This window comes from Anopheles arabiensis, chromosome 2 (assembly GCF_016920715.1).
Source record: "Anopheles arabiensis isolate DONGOLA chromosome 2, AaraD3, whole genome shotgun sequence".
In the NCBI taxonomy this organism is placed as follows: Eukaryota; Metazoa; Arthropoda; class Insecta; order Diptera; family Culicidae; genus Anopheles; species Anopheles arabiensis.
In genome coordinates, this window is record NC_053517.1 from 69,687,152 (window position 1) to 69,704,543 (window position 17,392).

General features: G+C 39.2%; 1 protein-coding gene across 12 annotated transcripts in view; it reads right to left on the minus strand.

Moving 5' to 3' along the window:
- The window catches only part of LOC120893722 (poly(rC)-binding protein 3), a 134,237-nt gene that overhangs the window by 23,663 nt on the left and 93,182 nt on the right, over positions 1-17,392 (minus strand). For 9 of the 12 annotated variants that reach the window (XR_005738150.1, XR_005738149.1, XM_040295785.1 and 6 more), the window contains 8 exons: positions 13,363-13,419; positions 9,666-9,782; positions 9,468-9,564; positions 9,232-9,395; positions 4,120-4,239; positions 2,922-3,053; positions 1,110-1,203; positions 677-953 (listed from right to left, as the gene is read on the minus strand). Coding sequence is in view for 10 of the 12 variants with exons in the window: in XM_040295785.1 (XP_040151719.1) it covers positions 677-953; positions 1,110-1,203; positions 2,922-3,053; positions 4,120-4,239; positions 9,232-9,395; positions 9,468-9,564; positions 9,666-9,782; positions 13,363-13,419 (1,058 nt within the window). In the remaining 2 variants the exon portion in view is untranslated. The remainder of the gene's footprint in view (positions 1-676; positions 954-1,109; positions 1,204-2,921; positions 3,054-4,119; positions 4,240-9,231; positions 9,396-9,467; positions 9,565-9,665; positions 9,783-13,362; positions 13,420-17,392) is intronic. The other 3 variants (XM_040295781.1, XM_040295784.1, XM_040295783.1) reach the window with 3 other exon arrangements.

Consider the following 17,392-nt stretch of genomic DNA (forward strand, 5'->3'; position numbering starts at 1 on the left):
CAGCAGGAATTTGGTATACAAATAAATTGTTTGAGTAGTATTAGTTGAAAGTGGTGGTGTTGGTGAGATGAAGAGAGTCGTCGTACGTCGTGTTTTACATTTCAAAGAGAAAATGGAATTTATTATCGAAACGGGAACATTATCCTACGCAACATAAAAAAAAAACATATCGACACAGAGCGAAAAGGAAGAGAACGGAAAAGGACTTCATAGCATAATCACATGAAACGGACCAAGTATCAAACAAATTTAAGAACGGTAATCAATATCAATAGTAATGGGTCACTTTGAAAGTGGCACGAAGTGACTATAGAACGTGTGGAGAAACTAAAAACATTACTGTTCATTTCAAGAAACAAAACAGCGCATATGTTACGAAACACAACGACAGAAAGGTGGACAGAGTGTGGTGGGATAACCAGACAGAGATGCAAAAGATGGGTAGTTAAGTACAAAGCACAGAGGAACTGAACATGTCTCAACAATCGAAGAATGTTCCTCTAGGTGTCACCCCTGTTGGACGAGACCGCAGAGTCATCAGCCCAACAAAAGCCGCAAACCCTCCAGAATACGCGAAACAACCCCGCCGGATATGTCGATCGGTAGTAACGATAGTAATATTAGATAGAAAAGGCCAAAGTGTATATATATATAAAAAAGCTCAAGTATCACCTACCTCATGTTGATCAGATACTGGGCTAGTGCGACCGAGTCCGGATTGCCGGTGATGGTAATCGTTCGGTCTGTGTTGCCGCTGTCGCGCTCCTCGCAGTTGGAAATGCGTATCATGGCGCCGGAAATTTGGCGAATCTCTGCAATCTTGGTGCCACCCTTACCGATAATGCAGCCTATCAGGTCGTTTGGCACGGTCATTTCGTGGGATTGAGACTGAACTGGAGCTACGTTGCGGTTGTTGTTGGTTCGCAGTTGAGAACCGGCCAATGCGGCAAGAGCTGCGTGGGGTATATATTCAAGGGCATTAGCTTTAGTACAATATAGCGGTAGGAAGGTGATAGTAGAAGGTGTGGAAGAAGTAGAGGTACAATTGTGGGGAATATGATGTTATAGGAAATGCGGGACCGGGAAGAAAATACGGCTAGAATACTTACCAGTTGGGTTAAGTCCACCCGTGTTGGAGGGAATCGCACCAGCTAGTCCGAGCGCTGCTAGCCCTGCAAGCGGATTTTTAGCTATTCCCGAAACCTAGAATTAAATTAAAATAATCCAAAATGTGTATTCATTACTTCTCGAATCAGCTAACGGAGTGTGTTCTGGTTTTTTTAAGAAGATTGTTTTGTATTACTTTTATGATTCTATTTTGTGGAAGAATGTTAATCCTGTTTGTAGATAGTAAGGCTTAAAGTGTATAGAAACTATATACATTGCACTAACCAATAACACCATGAAATATTTAGACATCTCTTTCATTTTAAATTAACAATGTTAATCGACAGTTGCAACATCAATACATCAATTGAGTTTGTGAACCAACATTCCGATACAATATATTATATATCAATGTATAACTACTAGCTAATATGTATCTGAATAATAGTGCAGAATGGTTTGAAACTAAAGAAATAGCGTGCACGTAATCTAAACAATCGTAGAATATCTTAACTAAACTCAAAAATGTGACGCGCGTTCTCAAATATGTATAATAACGCTGTAATTTCTTAGTCTTGTATTAAAGCAATGAAAGGATTGGCAAGATAAGCCTAAACGTAGAAGAAAAAAAATCGTTGGTAAATAAAATGAACCGTAAAGAAAAATGAAAAATATAAAAATAAATGAAAGAGCAACAAAGAAAACTAGACAATTAATTTAAACTTTGTCGAATCAGGATCAGTAAACAACTAAGCAAAAAAAATGAATGTTATGTCATGAATGAAATTAGCAATAAAATAGTTTCATGTTGAAGGAACTATGAATGATTCAATTGGAATTGGTTTGGAAGTGTATTATTTACAAAAGAATACAGTAGTTGCTACATGTTGCTGTCGTTAAGAATGTACATGCAGCAGCATGATGCATAAATACTCGAACGTGTTAATAAAGTGTAGTTTTAATCGTTTTACAGACTGTTTTAGATATGAATACACAACTTATAGCTACATTACTAAAAAGGACACAATATACATGGAGAGCATATGATGATGTGTAGAGCATCCAACTGAAGATACAGTTGCAGGTATACCACAAGAGGGGGATGGAGCTGGCGTGTGGGGGGAGGGGGGATTATTAATCTGCACAATTCCAATTAGTTTACCAGGGGGTCCAGGGGACAATTATGGATGTCAGCAGTTTGAACAAAAATTGCGAATTTTGCTGGAGGGTTCAGGGAACTACAGCAGCTATTATCTAAAGCTATTGACTAGAATAAAAATTAATATTAGAACTTGCTAGGCAAACGGAAACTGTCTAAAGCAATTGCATTCTTCTCTGCGCTACCCGGGAAGGTGGGAGCTTTTACGAGGGACACATTCATCTCATTCATCAACAACGCTCTTCGTCGGGGAATTGAATACAGTTTAACATTATCTACACATGGGAGGAAGATTAGATGGGGACACAGCCGCAAAGCGAAAAGGTATTATGCTGCCCAGTAGAATACGGATTGAGGGGGGAGTCGGATCGGGATTGCTTAACATGTTATTCAAAGCCACCGGATAACAGTAAGGGACTGGACTGGAGAGAGAGAGAAAGAGAGACACGTGTTACCGTGAAAGAAGTCATCAATCTGCTGGACAAATGACAACTCAGGGGGGGGGGGGGGGCGAGAGGGTGAAGAGAGGGCGGGGCGTGGGGGGTTGGCGGGGTTGGTTTATGATAGTTTGGTGTGAGAGGATTTTGCTCGGGTTGGGTAAAGAGTAAGTTACTGCCAGGCAAAATCAGCACCAATCAAAAACGATTAAACTCACATCAGGTATCGGTTGTAGATGATGTGGAGGTATCGCTCCCTGTAGATGTGTTCCTTTTAGTAATGGATCGGCTAAACCGGAGATGCCCGCATGCAAGCCACCGGTAATGGCTAGTGGATATACTGTGCAGGTCTAAACGAACGATTTATGAGATAGTTATGTAGATAGAGAGATAGATATAGAAAGAGAGAGAAAGAGAGAGATACAAAACAGATAGAAAGACATAGTGTGCGCAATGTTGGGGTGGAGTAATTTGCAATGGACTTCTTTTTCAACTGTCTTTTCTCGTACCATTGACCAAGAAGAGCTAGTCCAATTCTAGGAGGAGGGGTTTAAAAAATCACAATTTTGTTAAACATAGACGTTAAGTAGCAGAGCGATGAATCATCGCTTTCCACAGAGAAGGAAAGATAATACATCCAGTAGGCAATTACAACACAGGGGGTAAGGCACGAAGTGCAACAGTAGTAGTTGAATTAGGAACATGAAAAAATGATCAACGAATATGGAAAAACAAAAACAGAGAAGACACAGAGAAATGGCAAAATGGCACTAAGTTACTGAATGAAAATTAAGCATTTCTTAAACGGTTAATCCCTCGTTGATTAGCAAAACAAGAATTAATAAAATTCAGATATTTAAAACAGTGGTTGATGTTTTACGCTTTGTTAAATAAAGGTGAATTGCAACAGCAACAATAAAAAAAAGTTAGCAGAGACAATAATGATAAATATACGGGAAACAGAGCACAACCGGACAGGCGAGGTGTAGTGGTGGTACACAAGAAGTTTTCGCTCAGCGCACATGTATGCTTATGAGGAGTTGGTCGTTTGAGCAAATTAACTATTGGTTACATTGTAGGAGGTGTATTATAACCCGAAAGCAGGCGTAGCAGAGCATTACGTTCGTAAAACATTTGGTGACAAACAGCAGCAGACAAATGATAAGGCGGCACTAAATGAAAACTTCATAGATACAGTTGAGTGTACGGATATTAAAGTTCTAAAATAATCCCGCTTCATGTCGAGAGGATACACATATGTCGTAAAAGAATGTCCCACTGCATAGTTTCGTGGCAACGGACACAGAAAGAGAGATAGAGATAAAAAGAGGGAGAGATGGGGATAATGATGGAAAGAGATTTGACTACCAAAACGAACAATAGAGTAAATCATTCCATTAAGCATCTTATACATACCTCCTGTGCCGGTACGGCGTAGTTACCCTGGATGGTATACGCCTGGCCGTTAGCAACTATTACCGGTCCATTCACCTGCGGCTTTGGCCGGTACGGAATTGTGGCACCCTTCGGTGGCGACTGAAAAGGAAATGGGAAGAAAATTAGAAATGTTGGTTAGAACACTCATCGATTCTATTGTTATGTACACTGGTGTGGGTTCGATCACAGTCTCGCAATAGGCCCGTCTTCAATGCAGTACTGCACAGGAACATTAGATGAATAGAATTCCGATTGAGTTCGATGCGAACTTAACCCCGATCGAGCTCACCACTTCATTGAATGCGAACACGTCGATATTTACTATAGGCCAGATTACTATTGTTTGTTTTCGATTGTCGTGACAAAACTAAGAACCGCATTTTGTCTTATTTAAACCGAGTTGGAAGCTTGTGAAAGCTTTACAGCAAAGATGCATACGTAGACAGCTTCCCACGATCGTTAAAACTCATTGAGTGCACTTGCAACATTGCACACATTGCAATTAAATAAATCGTAGCTAACTAGCTGCAATCGTAAGTAACTAGCTTTGAATATGTCCTTCCCAACCATAAATCACCCTTTTTGGCACTGATGCTGTCCTGTACCGTCGTGCAACGCCAATTAATAATGGGCACATCGATTCGAATTTCACTTATCCATCACATGTTACACTTATCATGCCACACCACGAAACAAGAGTGCCAATCATGCGTTAATGTCTGCGAATGTCGTTGTAAGCTAGCAGCAAATTTAATAGCAAAAGTCCCCCAACCCACACCTTCGACCGTGTTGCAAACCTTCTGACTCTTCAGGCTATGTTTTGTCAAAAGAATTCTCTAGCACTGTCTGCACCGGTCGCAATTTCAAATTACGTTCCATGTTGCCTGGAGCAAGCAATGTGTGCGTTAAATTTAGTGATTAATTATTCACCGATGTTTCATTAGAGGTTTGGTAGAAGAGAACGATGCACATAGCGCGCCATGCTCCGCTCCGAATACCATACCAAAGGCATGAGGAAAAGAGAGGGAGTCAGAAAGAAAGAAAGGGAGAGAGAGAGAGAGAGAGAGAGAGAGAGGGAAGGGGCGATCGTAAAACGTGTCCTGGTGATTTTTCTTCCCATTAATTAACGTCGTTTTCCACCTTCCGCGCACGTAATTATGCTGCTGGTGCTGGCAGGACTGATGGCCAAAAGTAGGCCACCACCGCATCTGTTTGCATTCGGTCACATTTGGTGTTGTGCGCGCGTGCTACGTAAGTTACGTCAAAAATTTCGTCTAGTTTTGGCTAACGGCCGAATGGATCACTCGCCTCGAAATGCCAACTGTGTTCGGGCAATGCTAAATGGCGAATTTTGCGTGGAATGGACCAGGTAGGGTTAGAAGCAGCCAGTGGTCTTTACTGTGATTTAGATAGCCTTTTTGCAAGGCTACGAAAAGGTATACACTACAGGTATACTACTAATAGCGCAACGGAAGCGAAATGGAAATTGAGAACAGCGGTAGAGGGGGCAGAGGAGAATTTAATTATTACGTTTTTCTCTCTTTTGTTCTCTACATTTCGAATAGCCCTCTTCTGATTCTGAACATATACGCAACGGGATGGTTCGAATGCAGGGGACAGGCACTAACTGGCAGCCGAATATATGTAACAGCTGCAAACCACATTAAAGGTCGACCGACACCCTTTTGCCCCGTGTTTGACAGGGCAAAATGCGGTCAAAAGCTTTCTAATCTGCAAATTGAAATATTTCACCGTGCTAAAATTCCATCACAAACCTCAACAATGCCCCAAAGGGTGTTGGGTGGTACAGAAAAACGGAAAGGAGTGATGCTAACCCGCTGTTTCGTTTTCTGGTAGTAGTTCTAATCCGCCCATTCGGTTCCTCTCGCTACTAAAAATGATTTCATCGTCTGATGACAACAACTCCATAAGGCAACACACACCTGTGTCACACATATGAATAATATACAGAATGTGCGGTTTGTCCAGCCAAACGTGCATCCGAAAAAATAAAACACGAAAATAAATGTTCTCCCTCTCAGGAGCTTGAAGCCGGGGACCACACCAGAGGATTGGGGGTATTATAGATTTAATTTGTGGTGTCGACGAATTATTAGTCAAACTACACCTGTTTAGCAGATTTTAGATTCCCCATCAGCGTTGTTATGAGTCGTATTGTAGTGAAAATTGTACAACGTAATCCTGATTGATTTTATTTCGATAGAATTTATTCTCTCTGATTTGTTTATGAGTTTTAGTTTTAGTAGAATGTAGAACAAAATCAGCAAAATGAATTTAGCAGTGGCGAGTGGTTACCGAAAAATATATTATTCATATTTAGCTTACATGCTTTGTATAAAAACACAATGAGACCAGAGCCGTAGTGGTAGACTACGGCAAAAACTAACTTAAAACAAAATACACTACCTCTCAGTACATCAGCAGAGGATTAGAATGATATAAAGAATTATTTTCTCATAAAAAATAATCCTTTGCTATCTCTCACGGTGCAGTCAATAAGCAAAAGCTCAAAAATCCCTAAATCCCATTTGTTATTATAACTTCATAATCAGCTAGTGGCAGTGAAATGGTATAATTAACGATGCTTCTTTTCAGTTTGCGCACACCACTATTCCTAATTGCCAGGTGAATCGAGCGATGGAAGTACTTTGCCGTGCTGTGCTGTGGGCCAAGAACAGGAAATCCACCCATCAAAGATCTTCTGTGGCTGTGCGGGTAACAGGTAGGAGAGTTTTCTTCTCCACTGACTCTACGAGTGAAAGCTGAATCGACTGTAGCACACACACAGCACAGAACGCACACAGAAGAAAATAACAATTAGTTTTTAATGGAAAGTGAGATCAGTTTTGACTCGATAGCACAAAACTCACCCCAAAAAAAACGCACTTTGTTGTCCTCCTGCTGGCAGAGCCGTCGTGAGGAAATCCATCGTTACATTATTAATTATCTTCTACCGCGCGAAACGATTTCTATACTGCTTACACGCAAAAGATCATTGAAAAGTTTTGCACTAAAGCGCTTCTCTGGCGCTGCTGGTTGACGGCGAAGGTGGGATGCAAAAGAGCGAAGGGACGCTGCTGCTTGGGCAATAGTCGTAACCCAGAATCATCCCCGCTGAAACTCCGAATAATCGTACCACACCATTCGAAATTACTTCATTAAATAAATTGCGAGTTAACACTAAGCGGATTATTTCTTTCCCATTCGCTTACAAACACTGGCGGGGCTCGTTCATCCACAATCGTTACGAAGAAAATCTTTACCGCCGGGCAGCAGCAGCAGCAGCAATGTACCCAGCGCAGGAAAAAGTAAAGTAGTAAACCACCACTAGATACCATTCCCAGGACGATGATGGAAGACACAACGTGCACGTTTTGCCAGAGTTGGAAGTGTCTATCCAGGAAATTTTAAATGAAACCCGACAGAAACGATTGCAACCCGGGTGGACGACGGTTGGGCAGGGACTCGACGGAATCCCAATGAAAGCGACGGCATACGGCCGAAAACATTGTAACGTTAGGTAGGTTCAGCATGGAAGGGGGAAAAAGGGAAAACCACTCTCGAAAATATTGCTACTTGCGGGTTGGAGGGCAAAAAACCGGAAAATATCCACGGGAAATAATTTCTATAAAATTCGCAGTTCATTTTTCGACCACTTACTTCACTCCGGTATCAGCCGTTTGCGCAATTCATTCGACTCGTAAAATCTTCTCCTTTTCCTCGCTCTACACCTCGCACAGACAAGGGCGGGGGGCCAGTATACGGCTACTGAATGCTATTTCAACGAAATCTTGAGCCACATCTTGCCAGCAAGTTGGTAGAGCGAGGAAACTGTATAGTCATTTATATTATCATCCAAACGAAACGAAAAGATCATGCCATCCAGGAGCTGGGTGACAGTACAAAAACAGAGAAGGGTACGGATTTGTTGCGTTTGTTAATGGTATTATTTGTGGCGATGGTTTTTGTTAAGGTAAGTCATGCGAAATGTACAAAAGCTTGAAGAAAGTAAAAAGTAATTTTTGTGCTTTTCCATTTTCTACTCTGCTTTGTTTAAGTAATCGTTTAGGCTTACTACCATAATAGGGTTGTTAAATTGTGCAAGCTAAACTTAGTATTTGATTTTCGTAAAAAATCAAGTTTTCCACATTGCTATATATTAAAGTATTCAGCGTTAGAACTATTCTAGCTCGTACATGATAATAAAAATGATATTGAAAAGCGGAAGTGTTAACCTACGTGTTTTAACCATTACACAATGGGTAAGAATTTAAGCGACCCAATTTGTTATCCTATCGCGAATGAGTGTACCGAGCAATGGCCATGTATTCGTAACTACGACACGACGCATTGAACATACGCTCGCGCTCGCTGCAACCAACAGCAGCTGCCTAGGGATAGATTAATCATCGTGAAAGTAATTCGCAGCGTTGCATGAAAGCACAAAACGCGGGAAGAGAGTGCATGGCTTTTGCAACGAAAATTTATTGTTGTCATTTAGCATGAATTTGTGCACTCGCACGGTGGTGGGACTATCAAGATGAACGGGATCACATTATGGTTGAGCAATGCAAAAGATCACACGCCATTAGTTACAGTCGCAAATGTCGCTTGAAGTGAAAACTCTGCTGAGATCAATGCCGGGCCGAGCGAGCAGAACAGTGCTGCCGGGCCAATTAGAAATTCTGAATTGGCAACAACACACGGAGTTACAAAGGTGCGCGATTGTGGTAAATGCCATTAGGGGATAGGAAAAACATGGGAATGTCGACAAAAGGACTATAATTAGAATTTGATTTCGAGACATATTGCATTTGTGCAACATAAATAGTAGTGACGAAAATTGAAGGACAACTAAAAACTATGTTTAATTAAGTTATCTCTATAATTTTAAAAAAAGAAACACTAATAATAATAAATGTATCGGTCTATAAAGGGTATCATCATCGAATGATGTGTTTAATTTCATCTTGGTGCAAATGAATAATACACATTAAAAAAAATCCATTTTTGAGCAATTTATAATTTAGCAATGGATTAATTAAAATTTAATTCTATATTTCTACTTACCTCCAGCATAACGCAGCATATATGATAGATGCATTGCGTAATGGCTTCAGCGGAACCACTCAATGTCACGGCGCGTTCCGTCGAGTTGGGCAACATTTCGCTCGCAACTTGTATCGAACAGCCGGTGATTTCACGAATTTCTTTAATTTTCGATCCACCTTTTCCTGTAATTGAAGACATTTGGTGAGTCTGCAGCAAAAGGCCGGGCTTTGTTTTAATCTGAATTAAAATCTTACCGATCAAAGAACCACATTGACTAGCTGGCACAATCAAACGGATGGGAATTTGTGGTTTACCCTGTGTGTTCGCATTGTCTTGAAACTGGGAACACCACTGTGATTAAAGTATTAAAAATAAAAAAATGCACAATATTTAGATTTTAATTTCAACGAATTCAAACCACTCTAACGTCACAAAAACAAAAAAAAACCTACCTCTTCGAACTTCTTGGTGATGAGTGTAAAGGCTTTGTAGATCGCACTTCTGGATCCGGAGACCGTCACGATTCGTTCCGGACACGAGCAGTCTGATATGTTGATTTTTGCGCCGGACTGTTAGGATGAAACAGTAAAGAAAGACAGAGAGTGAGAGAGAGAGCGAAACATGATAAAAAATTAGAAAACTTTATTTAATTATGAACACTTAAAGTGCCAGTACAGTGTTGACCCGAACCTCTCATCGAAGCTGTCTACTAAAACGCTTCCAGCGCTTTTACCACGGAACCCCATAGTGAGAAAAAGAGACAGAGAAAGCACCCATCCTCTGTCCATCTTCGGAATTGAAGTGAAACAAACTCTAAACAAAATTTGGAAGCGACAAAACTTTATGATTTGGCGATTTTGGGGCGTTGTAGTATAGGCCCTCTCCGCTCAGGAAACGACAATATAGTCTCCGGGTGGTCGTTTTGGTAGAAAAACACTACCAAACAACAGGCCTATATAGCAAAAACCTCGATTGTATAAAAAAAAGAGTCCTGGACGACCGTCGACTAGCAGAGGGGTCGTCGCAAATATCCAGCAGCAAATCACATGCTCGAGCATAAAAAGGCCAAAAGTTTTCTCGCTTTTAGGCCCGGTACGCGCGGTAGACTCGCGCAGTATCCTGCGCCATACCCCTTGTATTCCCGACGCCGGAAGCGGACACGGATGTTTATATTCCGGTGAAAAGTTCATGGCCAGGAGCGCTTTTTCCTTTTCACTCGTGTTTCAATTCTTCTCTTTTTGCTCATTGATCCGCGAAGAGCAAGACGCGTTTCTGTAAACACGTAATTTTTAAAAGATTTCCGCTTTAATTCAAGCGCCATTTATTTAAAGGCTGTGTTAAGGCAATGGAATGATTGTTTAGGCGTAAATGTGCTGTTAAGACATTTTGAATTACTGTTTAATAACAGTCTAGGAAGCATTAAATATGACTGTAAGCTGTTGAAGTAATGCTAAGCAACTAGCAAAACGATTTATTATTTAATAGTATCTTTTACAAATTCAATTGCTGTTTGTGTACAATTTCTACTTCTTTTTAATAAGGAAAACTACACAAACCGGAAGTAACAAAGTAATGATAACACTCCGCAATTCATTGTAGTATTAATATCAGAATCATGCTAACAACGGGTTTTTTATTCTTTATTTTGATGCACTACTACATGAAGGTTTCTTGAAAAGGAAACTTAATTTTTACGTTATTGATCACATTCATTCGCAAGCAAGTTGTCGTCTATTGAACTTATTAGAAGGAAAGAACATGTTTGTCAATAATTAATATACAATACGATTGTACACATACAATGTACTCTTTCTATATTACTTGTCAATGGGTTTAACTTTTTCTTAACTTTTTTATTCTTCTTTGGCACAACAACCGCTGTCGGTCAAGGCCTATCTTTACCACTAGTGGGTACTAATGGTACATAGTTCTACGGACACGGTCTATTCGGGGCTTGAACCCATTACGAGCATGTTATTAAGTCGTACGAGTAGACGACTGTACCACGAGACCAGCCCAACCTTCTCTATCTTCTTGTGCAACCTTCTAATGCAAAGCCTTTCATAGCTAGTTATGTGGAGCAGTACCCATAAGCAAGATAGTTAGTCCTGAGTATGAAGGACTCGAACAATCCATACTGGGTCGCATGAACTGACTCCATCCATCTGAACATGTGGTTCAGACGTACACTTAACGATTGTACCACAGCATCGGCATGCTACCGCTTTAGACGGCAATATTACATTTATGTCAATGCTACGAAGGCTCCTTTCTCAGACATAATGACGTCATTTCCGGGCGCGAAACTAGTGATATAGTGGTTGTACAAAAAACACGCTACTTGCGAGTAGTTCCTTTTGGCGCATCATGGAACATTGTTAGCAAAAAGGATATGAATAGATGCACTAGGAACGTAAGAGCAAACATGGCGCTGTGGCTCCATGTTGGTTTGGTTAGAGATTTTAATAATATTTTCTATACAGCGTCAGTGTTTGGGGTAAAAAAGAGGACCGTATCGTATCGGTGTGTTGGCAACGAGCAGTTGGCACTGTAAAGCATTCCTCAGGCTGTGTGAAGACGAAAAGAAAAGCATAGAATTTCGATAATGGGATTATTTCATTTCCCTTTCAAGGTAAAGTCGACAATGGGAACTAGAGTTATATGTTCGCTCGAAGAATGAATCCATATAAGCGTTGCTTTCCAGTGATCACAAAAGTAACCAGAAACCGAAATAGATATGCTGTTAGGTACTATCTTGCAGTCTGTCGCGATAAACATTAAACACATATCACATTCTATTGACTTTCTTTTGGGTAGTTTGAATGAGTTGAAATCGCATTCTCTTTCTAACCTGTGACAAAAAAAAAAACAATGTTTTGCTTGTGTGTATCGAATGAGTGAAAGAAGAAACCAGAACTAAAAAGACGATCGGTGTAAATGAGCTTAACTATTGCTCTTATAGTCATTTGGAGGCGTAGTATAGATACTACTACCATGCACATAAAGGACAGCAATTGCCGATGAAGAAAATGAAATATATAGCACACAAAAGAGGAAAATTGGAGCTCTGCCGTAAGGATTCATTCCTGAAACACCGTCATTGTTTGGGAGGAAGATCGTGCTATTCGCACAATAATGAAGGCATTTAATGATAGCTGACACCTACAAATTATGAACCCACTAATTAGGTCTACAGATTGGTGTGGTGGTTTCTTGTGGAACCGTTTTTACATTTGTCTGTATGTTTCTATCTGTTATATAAGAGCTTCAGAGTCCAAGTACTTCTTCTTTGGCACAACAACCGTTGTCGGTCAAGGCCTGTCTGAATCACCAATGGGCTTGTCTTTCAGGATAGTCAGTCCTACGCATGGGGACACGTCTCAATCGTGGCTTGAGCCCATGGCTCGTATTAACTTAACAACTTAAGTCGTACAAGTTGACCACCATGTGACCATGACCGGCTCAAGTAAAAGTCAAAGTACAGATGATATATAAACAAAAAACAAATTACTTTCAAATGAAAATTGGATTAGTAGAAAAATAAAAAGACTAAAAGTGTTGGTTATAATGAATGTGCATGAAATACAATTTTTCATTCACTTCATTAAATTACATCCAACTTGTGTAGACAACAAAACGGACAAAAACAACGCATATAACAATGTGTAGCACATGAACGAAGTTTTGATAGTTAAAAAAGATTTATTTCTCATTCTCTGCGAAATAAGCTTATCAAAACGAAAGAGGTAACTTTACAATCAAACATGAAATATTTCAGACGTGACATATGGCAGCATCGAACAGCAGCGTTATTGGATCATGGATCGTGCGGAAAGTGTTGAAAGGAACGCACAAACATACAAAAAATGGATTCCAGATGGAAGAATAAGATTTACTTCACACAACATTGCACTTTACTTTATCGTTCATGGCAGTTCCGATAAAAGGATGCTTTGCCAAATCTGTTCCTTCAAATACAGGAATGAAAATATCGTCGATGAAAACAAAGAAGAAAGAAATGAAAACAGAACCCGAAGTAAATCATCTGGTACGAGAACAATTGCAGCCACGAGATAGTATGTGTGTGAGTGGTACGGCAACACAGTGGGAAGAAAATCAAATTGCTTTTCGTTTTCACCAAGTACTTACCTCTTCCCTGAATCGCTTGACGATTTCTCCCTTTTTTCCGATAATGCTTCCAACTTCCTGTGGAGAAAAAGACAAATAAAAAGAAAACATCAATTTAAAGATAACTCAGCGTTGATGTATGTTTGTTTTACAAGTGATTGTTAGCGAAACTTTCTCTGAATCTTCTGCATTCATCATATTGAAAGTTGAAACGCCTTACTGGCAGAACGAATGCAACCCAAGACATCAATTTGGCAGGCTACAGGTCTACAAAATTTGTTACGGTACTTGTGTGTCAAGAAGGAATAATTACAATCAAATGTGTTAACGAAGACGTCGAATAGAAGGATTTACTGCAACATAATGCACGTTTCGTTTGGCAGAGGTAAAGGATATTAGGGAGAGGAACAATTTAATTGCTCACGTGTTGCATATGGCACCTTGCATGATTAATTATCCATACGTACTGTAGCGAAACGTATTTTTTATGCTTTTTATTGCGTCGTTAATAGCCTTAATTAAATAAATGAAATAAATATGCTATGGCCTACAGGTGAGGGGTTATGTGTGGTAGGTAGTAAATCATTTATAATATTTTTTGCCCATTCGACAATTTCGCCACAAGATCATAAATCTTGAAGTAATTAACATTTAATTCGATGAAGCTAATGTAACATTGTGCATAGTGCACTAAAAGTCCAGCATTTGTATTTTGGCGAGTTTCAGTTGTATATTATTCAGTGTGCAGAGCGATACTCAATTACAATAAAGTGTATCAATGTTATTGCACTACAAAATAGAATCACATAATTCATGAAGATTTGACAATTATTAACATATTGTTGATGAAGTACATGGGACTGGTGAATTTGTTGAATTACTTGATTGCCATTGCATATTTTCCTAGTGGAAACAAACTGCAAAATGTAATAAAACCCAATGAAAACCATTAGACCTATTAACAAAAATAGGAAAAGGAAATGAATAACAGATTTTCCGCAGATTTTCCATCTCAAAAAACATGATCTTAAAACACTTGAAATAAATATGGTTACATATCTGCAGCATCTGTTTGCTTTTCTCGTTATATATTGTATTTGAATTATATTAGAATTATGGCATGGGATTATAGCAACGGTATTAGGATCAGACAATTCTTAAAGGCTAGAACATAACCAGGAGATTAGATGAATATTAGATGAATTGTATCATGAGTTATAGCATATTAAAATGAACTAAAACGGACAAGTGAATAACCATTAGCAAAGTGAAAGTTCAACTGTCTACTCGTTAATTTCCCCCACTTACACAACTATTCTAAGTCATTTAAAACACATATCTCAGATTGCCCATACTGAAAATCTCAGTAGAACCAGTAGAATATCATGTTCAATCCAACCGGTAATATTTGGTTTCAACAGGAAAATCGAGAACCTCACCCAGCTCTCAGGTATGTGTATTTCGATCATCAAATGATACAAGACGCGGCAAATAATTTGTAAAACGAGCCTTTCGAAGCTATTCCTCCGAAATTGACTGACATGTGCGCCACCATTCCACCGCTTCAAATTATTTAAAGCCACAAATAAAGCAGTTGATATCATACGCACGTGGAAAATGTCGAAAATCAATTCCCAGCTTTAGCTAATTAGGATCATGCTCGAAATACTTGTACAAACTGTGCTTCTTTTCAGGGCGAAAAATAAGCATTCCTTTGGCATACTGCTTTGTTTTTGATACGACACTTATAACGTTTAATATAACACAGGGGTTTTCTAGTCGGTTTCGAACTTAAACGCTGTTATTCACCGCGTACAAGATGTTAATCCACATCAATCTGATATGTCATTTCCATTATCAATTTATAATTTATAATTTCTTCAGCATGATTTTCAACACGTCTCAAGTTAGATTGCCAGTTCTTTGTGATGTGTTGAAAATCATGTGTAAAAACTGAAATGTTACTATGAAGTAACTACACCATTTGACAGCTGTTGAAACCCATCTTAGAGGCGCTGAATAATTATGTATACAATTATGAAAGAGTAAGGGGTATATAGGCTGTCAAACACAAGCCTCCCTTAGAAAATAACCAATCCTCTGATTATGATGATATTTCCATCATATGAGGACGATGCTATAACCTAAAGAAGAAGAAGAAGAATTATGTACACATTCGAAAGTGACTTGGGAAACCATGTAATGCTCAACCCCCTCGCATGGACCGTCGGTCGTAGTAAGGACTGACTATCTGGCTGAGTAATACTGCTTAAAAAATCTCGAAAGCCTGTATAGGCCGACATGACCGTTTAAGTCGTTACGCCAAAAAGAAAAAGAATATATTTCTTAATGGCAAAATCATCGGATACCTTGGATATAGCTAAATATTCAATTTTAAAGATTTTCGCATGCTTTGAAGCCACTTTATGCGTTCTTCCATCCGGTTGAATAACTTCAAAAAAAAGAAGATAACATTTGGATATGACAACATCATCGAAAACATTAGCAATAGCTCAATAATCAATTTTAAAAAGAATTTTGCATACATTTTTAGTAAGTTATTATAAGTTTTTCCATCCGGTTGAATAAGCCATTATAGTTCTAGATTGGGTTTGATAGTAAAATTATGAGAAAGCAGTTTCATCTTACACCTCCATGTCATTAAATTGTCAATGAATGGCCGATATTGTAGTCCGAACGCCTCTTAAATAACTCTATCCTGCTAATTCGCATCATCACTAGCGGCTCGTTCTCGCTTCTCATCCTGGGACAATTTTACGCACACCCGTAACAAACTACCTTTTTTCATTAATTGTAACCATCAAAAAGTTAAAAATGGATTAGCAGCTGTCTCTAACTTCGACCCGGTACACTTATTTTAATTGCACACATAAGCATTTGTTTTCATAGTTCCGCATGCAACTAACTGTCTGCGCCAGGGGTAGGAAGTACAAAGGGATTTAGTCTGTTGCATTTCTGTTTTCGGTTGTGTTGCTGAGAAAAATAGAATGCGCCGAGAAGAACCATCCGCTGCTTCGAACAAACGATTGAGACGGCCACACACCAAAAGATGCAATCATTCCGCATCTTAAACGAGTCGTGGCAATGGAATAGCGAAATTTGCCATTCGCTTTGTTTGCGTTACAAAGAAAGATAAACCAAGCGAGTTTGAAAATAGCTTATTTACTTAAAGAGGTTTGAGCTGCTAGTAGAATATTGTATAATCGATTACAGAAACAGTTATCTTATATTAATTAAGCGTCTCGTCCAAACTATCTATGCAAAACGAATTGTTTTGAAAATAAATATGGCTCAGTTCAACATATTAAGAAGGAAAGATTATTTTAACGTAGGAAGAGTATTTATTTTAACATGTATAATAACTAATAGCAATAGGTATATTTGAATAAAATAAGTTTGAAAAGCTGAACAAAGGTTGTACAGCTGCGTGATTTAATTTTACTAATGTTGTAATGAAAATGAGACTGTTATACACGATTAAAAACGGTAGTAAGGTGTACGAATCGTACATTCTAGCAGAAAGCACACGGAGAGTACGAGATAACATTACACCTCTCAGTTGACAGTTACGAGAAGTCATCCCAAAAGAATTGAAAATCTCAACTTAAAATCGATTACAGTAACATGACCGAAAAATCTTCCACCCTAAGGACAGTTAAAATGCACTTAATTTGTTGTTAGCCTCATCCGATTTAAATTAACCAGAAAATACGTGTCGTAGCTGTCTCGACCCGTCGGACCGCTCACCCGCTGCACCGCACCCTTTCTTACACCCTCCGAACTATTAATATAAAGCGTCTAACACACAGAAAGCGGGAAGAACAAAAAATCAGCAGCGCACGCGATGTAACTTTTTGCTTGACACACAATCATTTTCCTCAAATTGTTAGAATAAAGAGCAGTAACACACACAACCAAAAAAAAAAAGATGGAGCTCAGCTCAAGTGAAACTTTCCCTACGTCGGCCGAGCAAGGCAAGGTCGGTATATAGGTTCAGCTTTTATCTCCGGTTATTTAATTTTCAGTTATG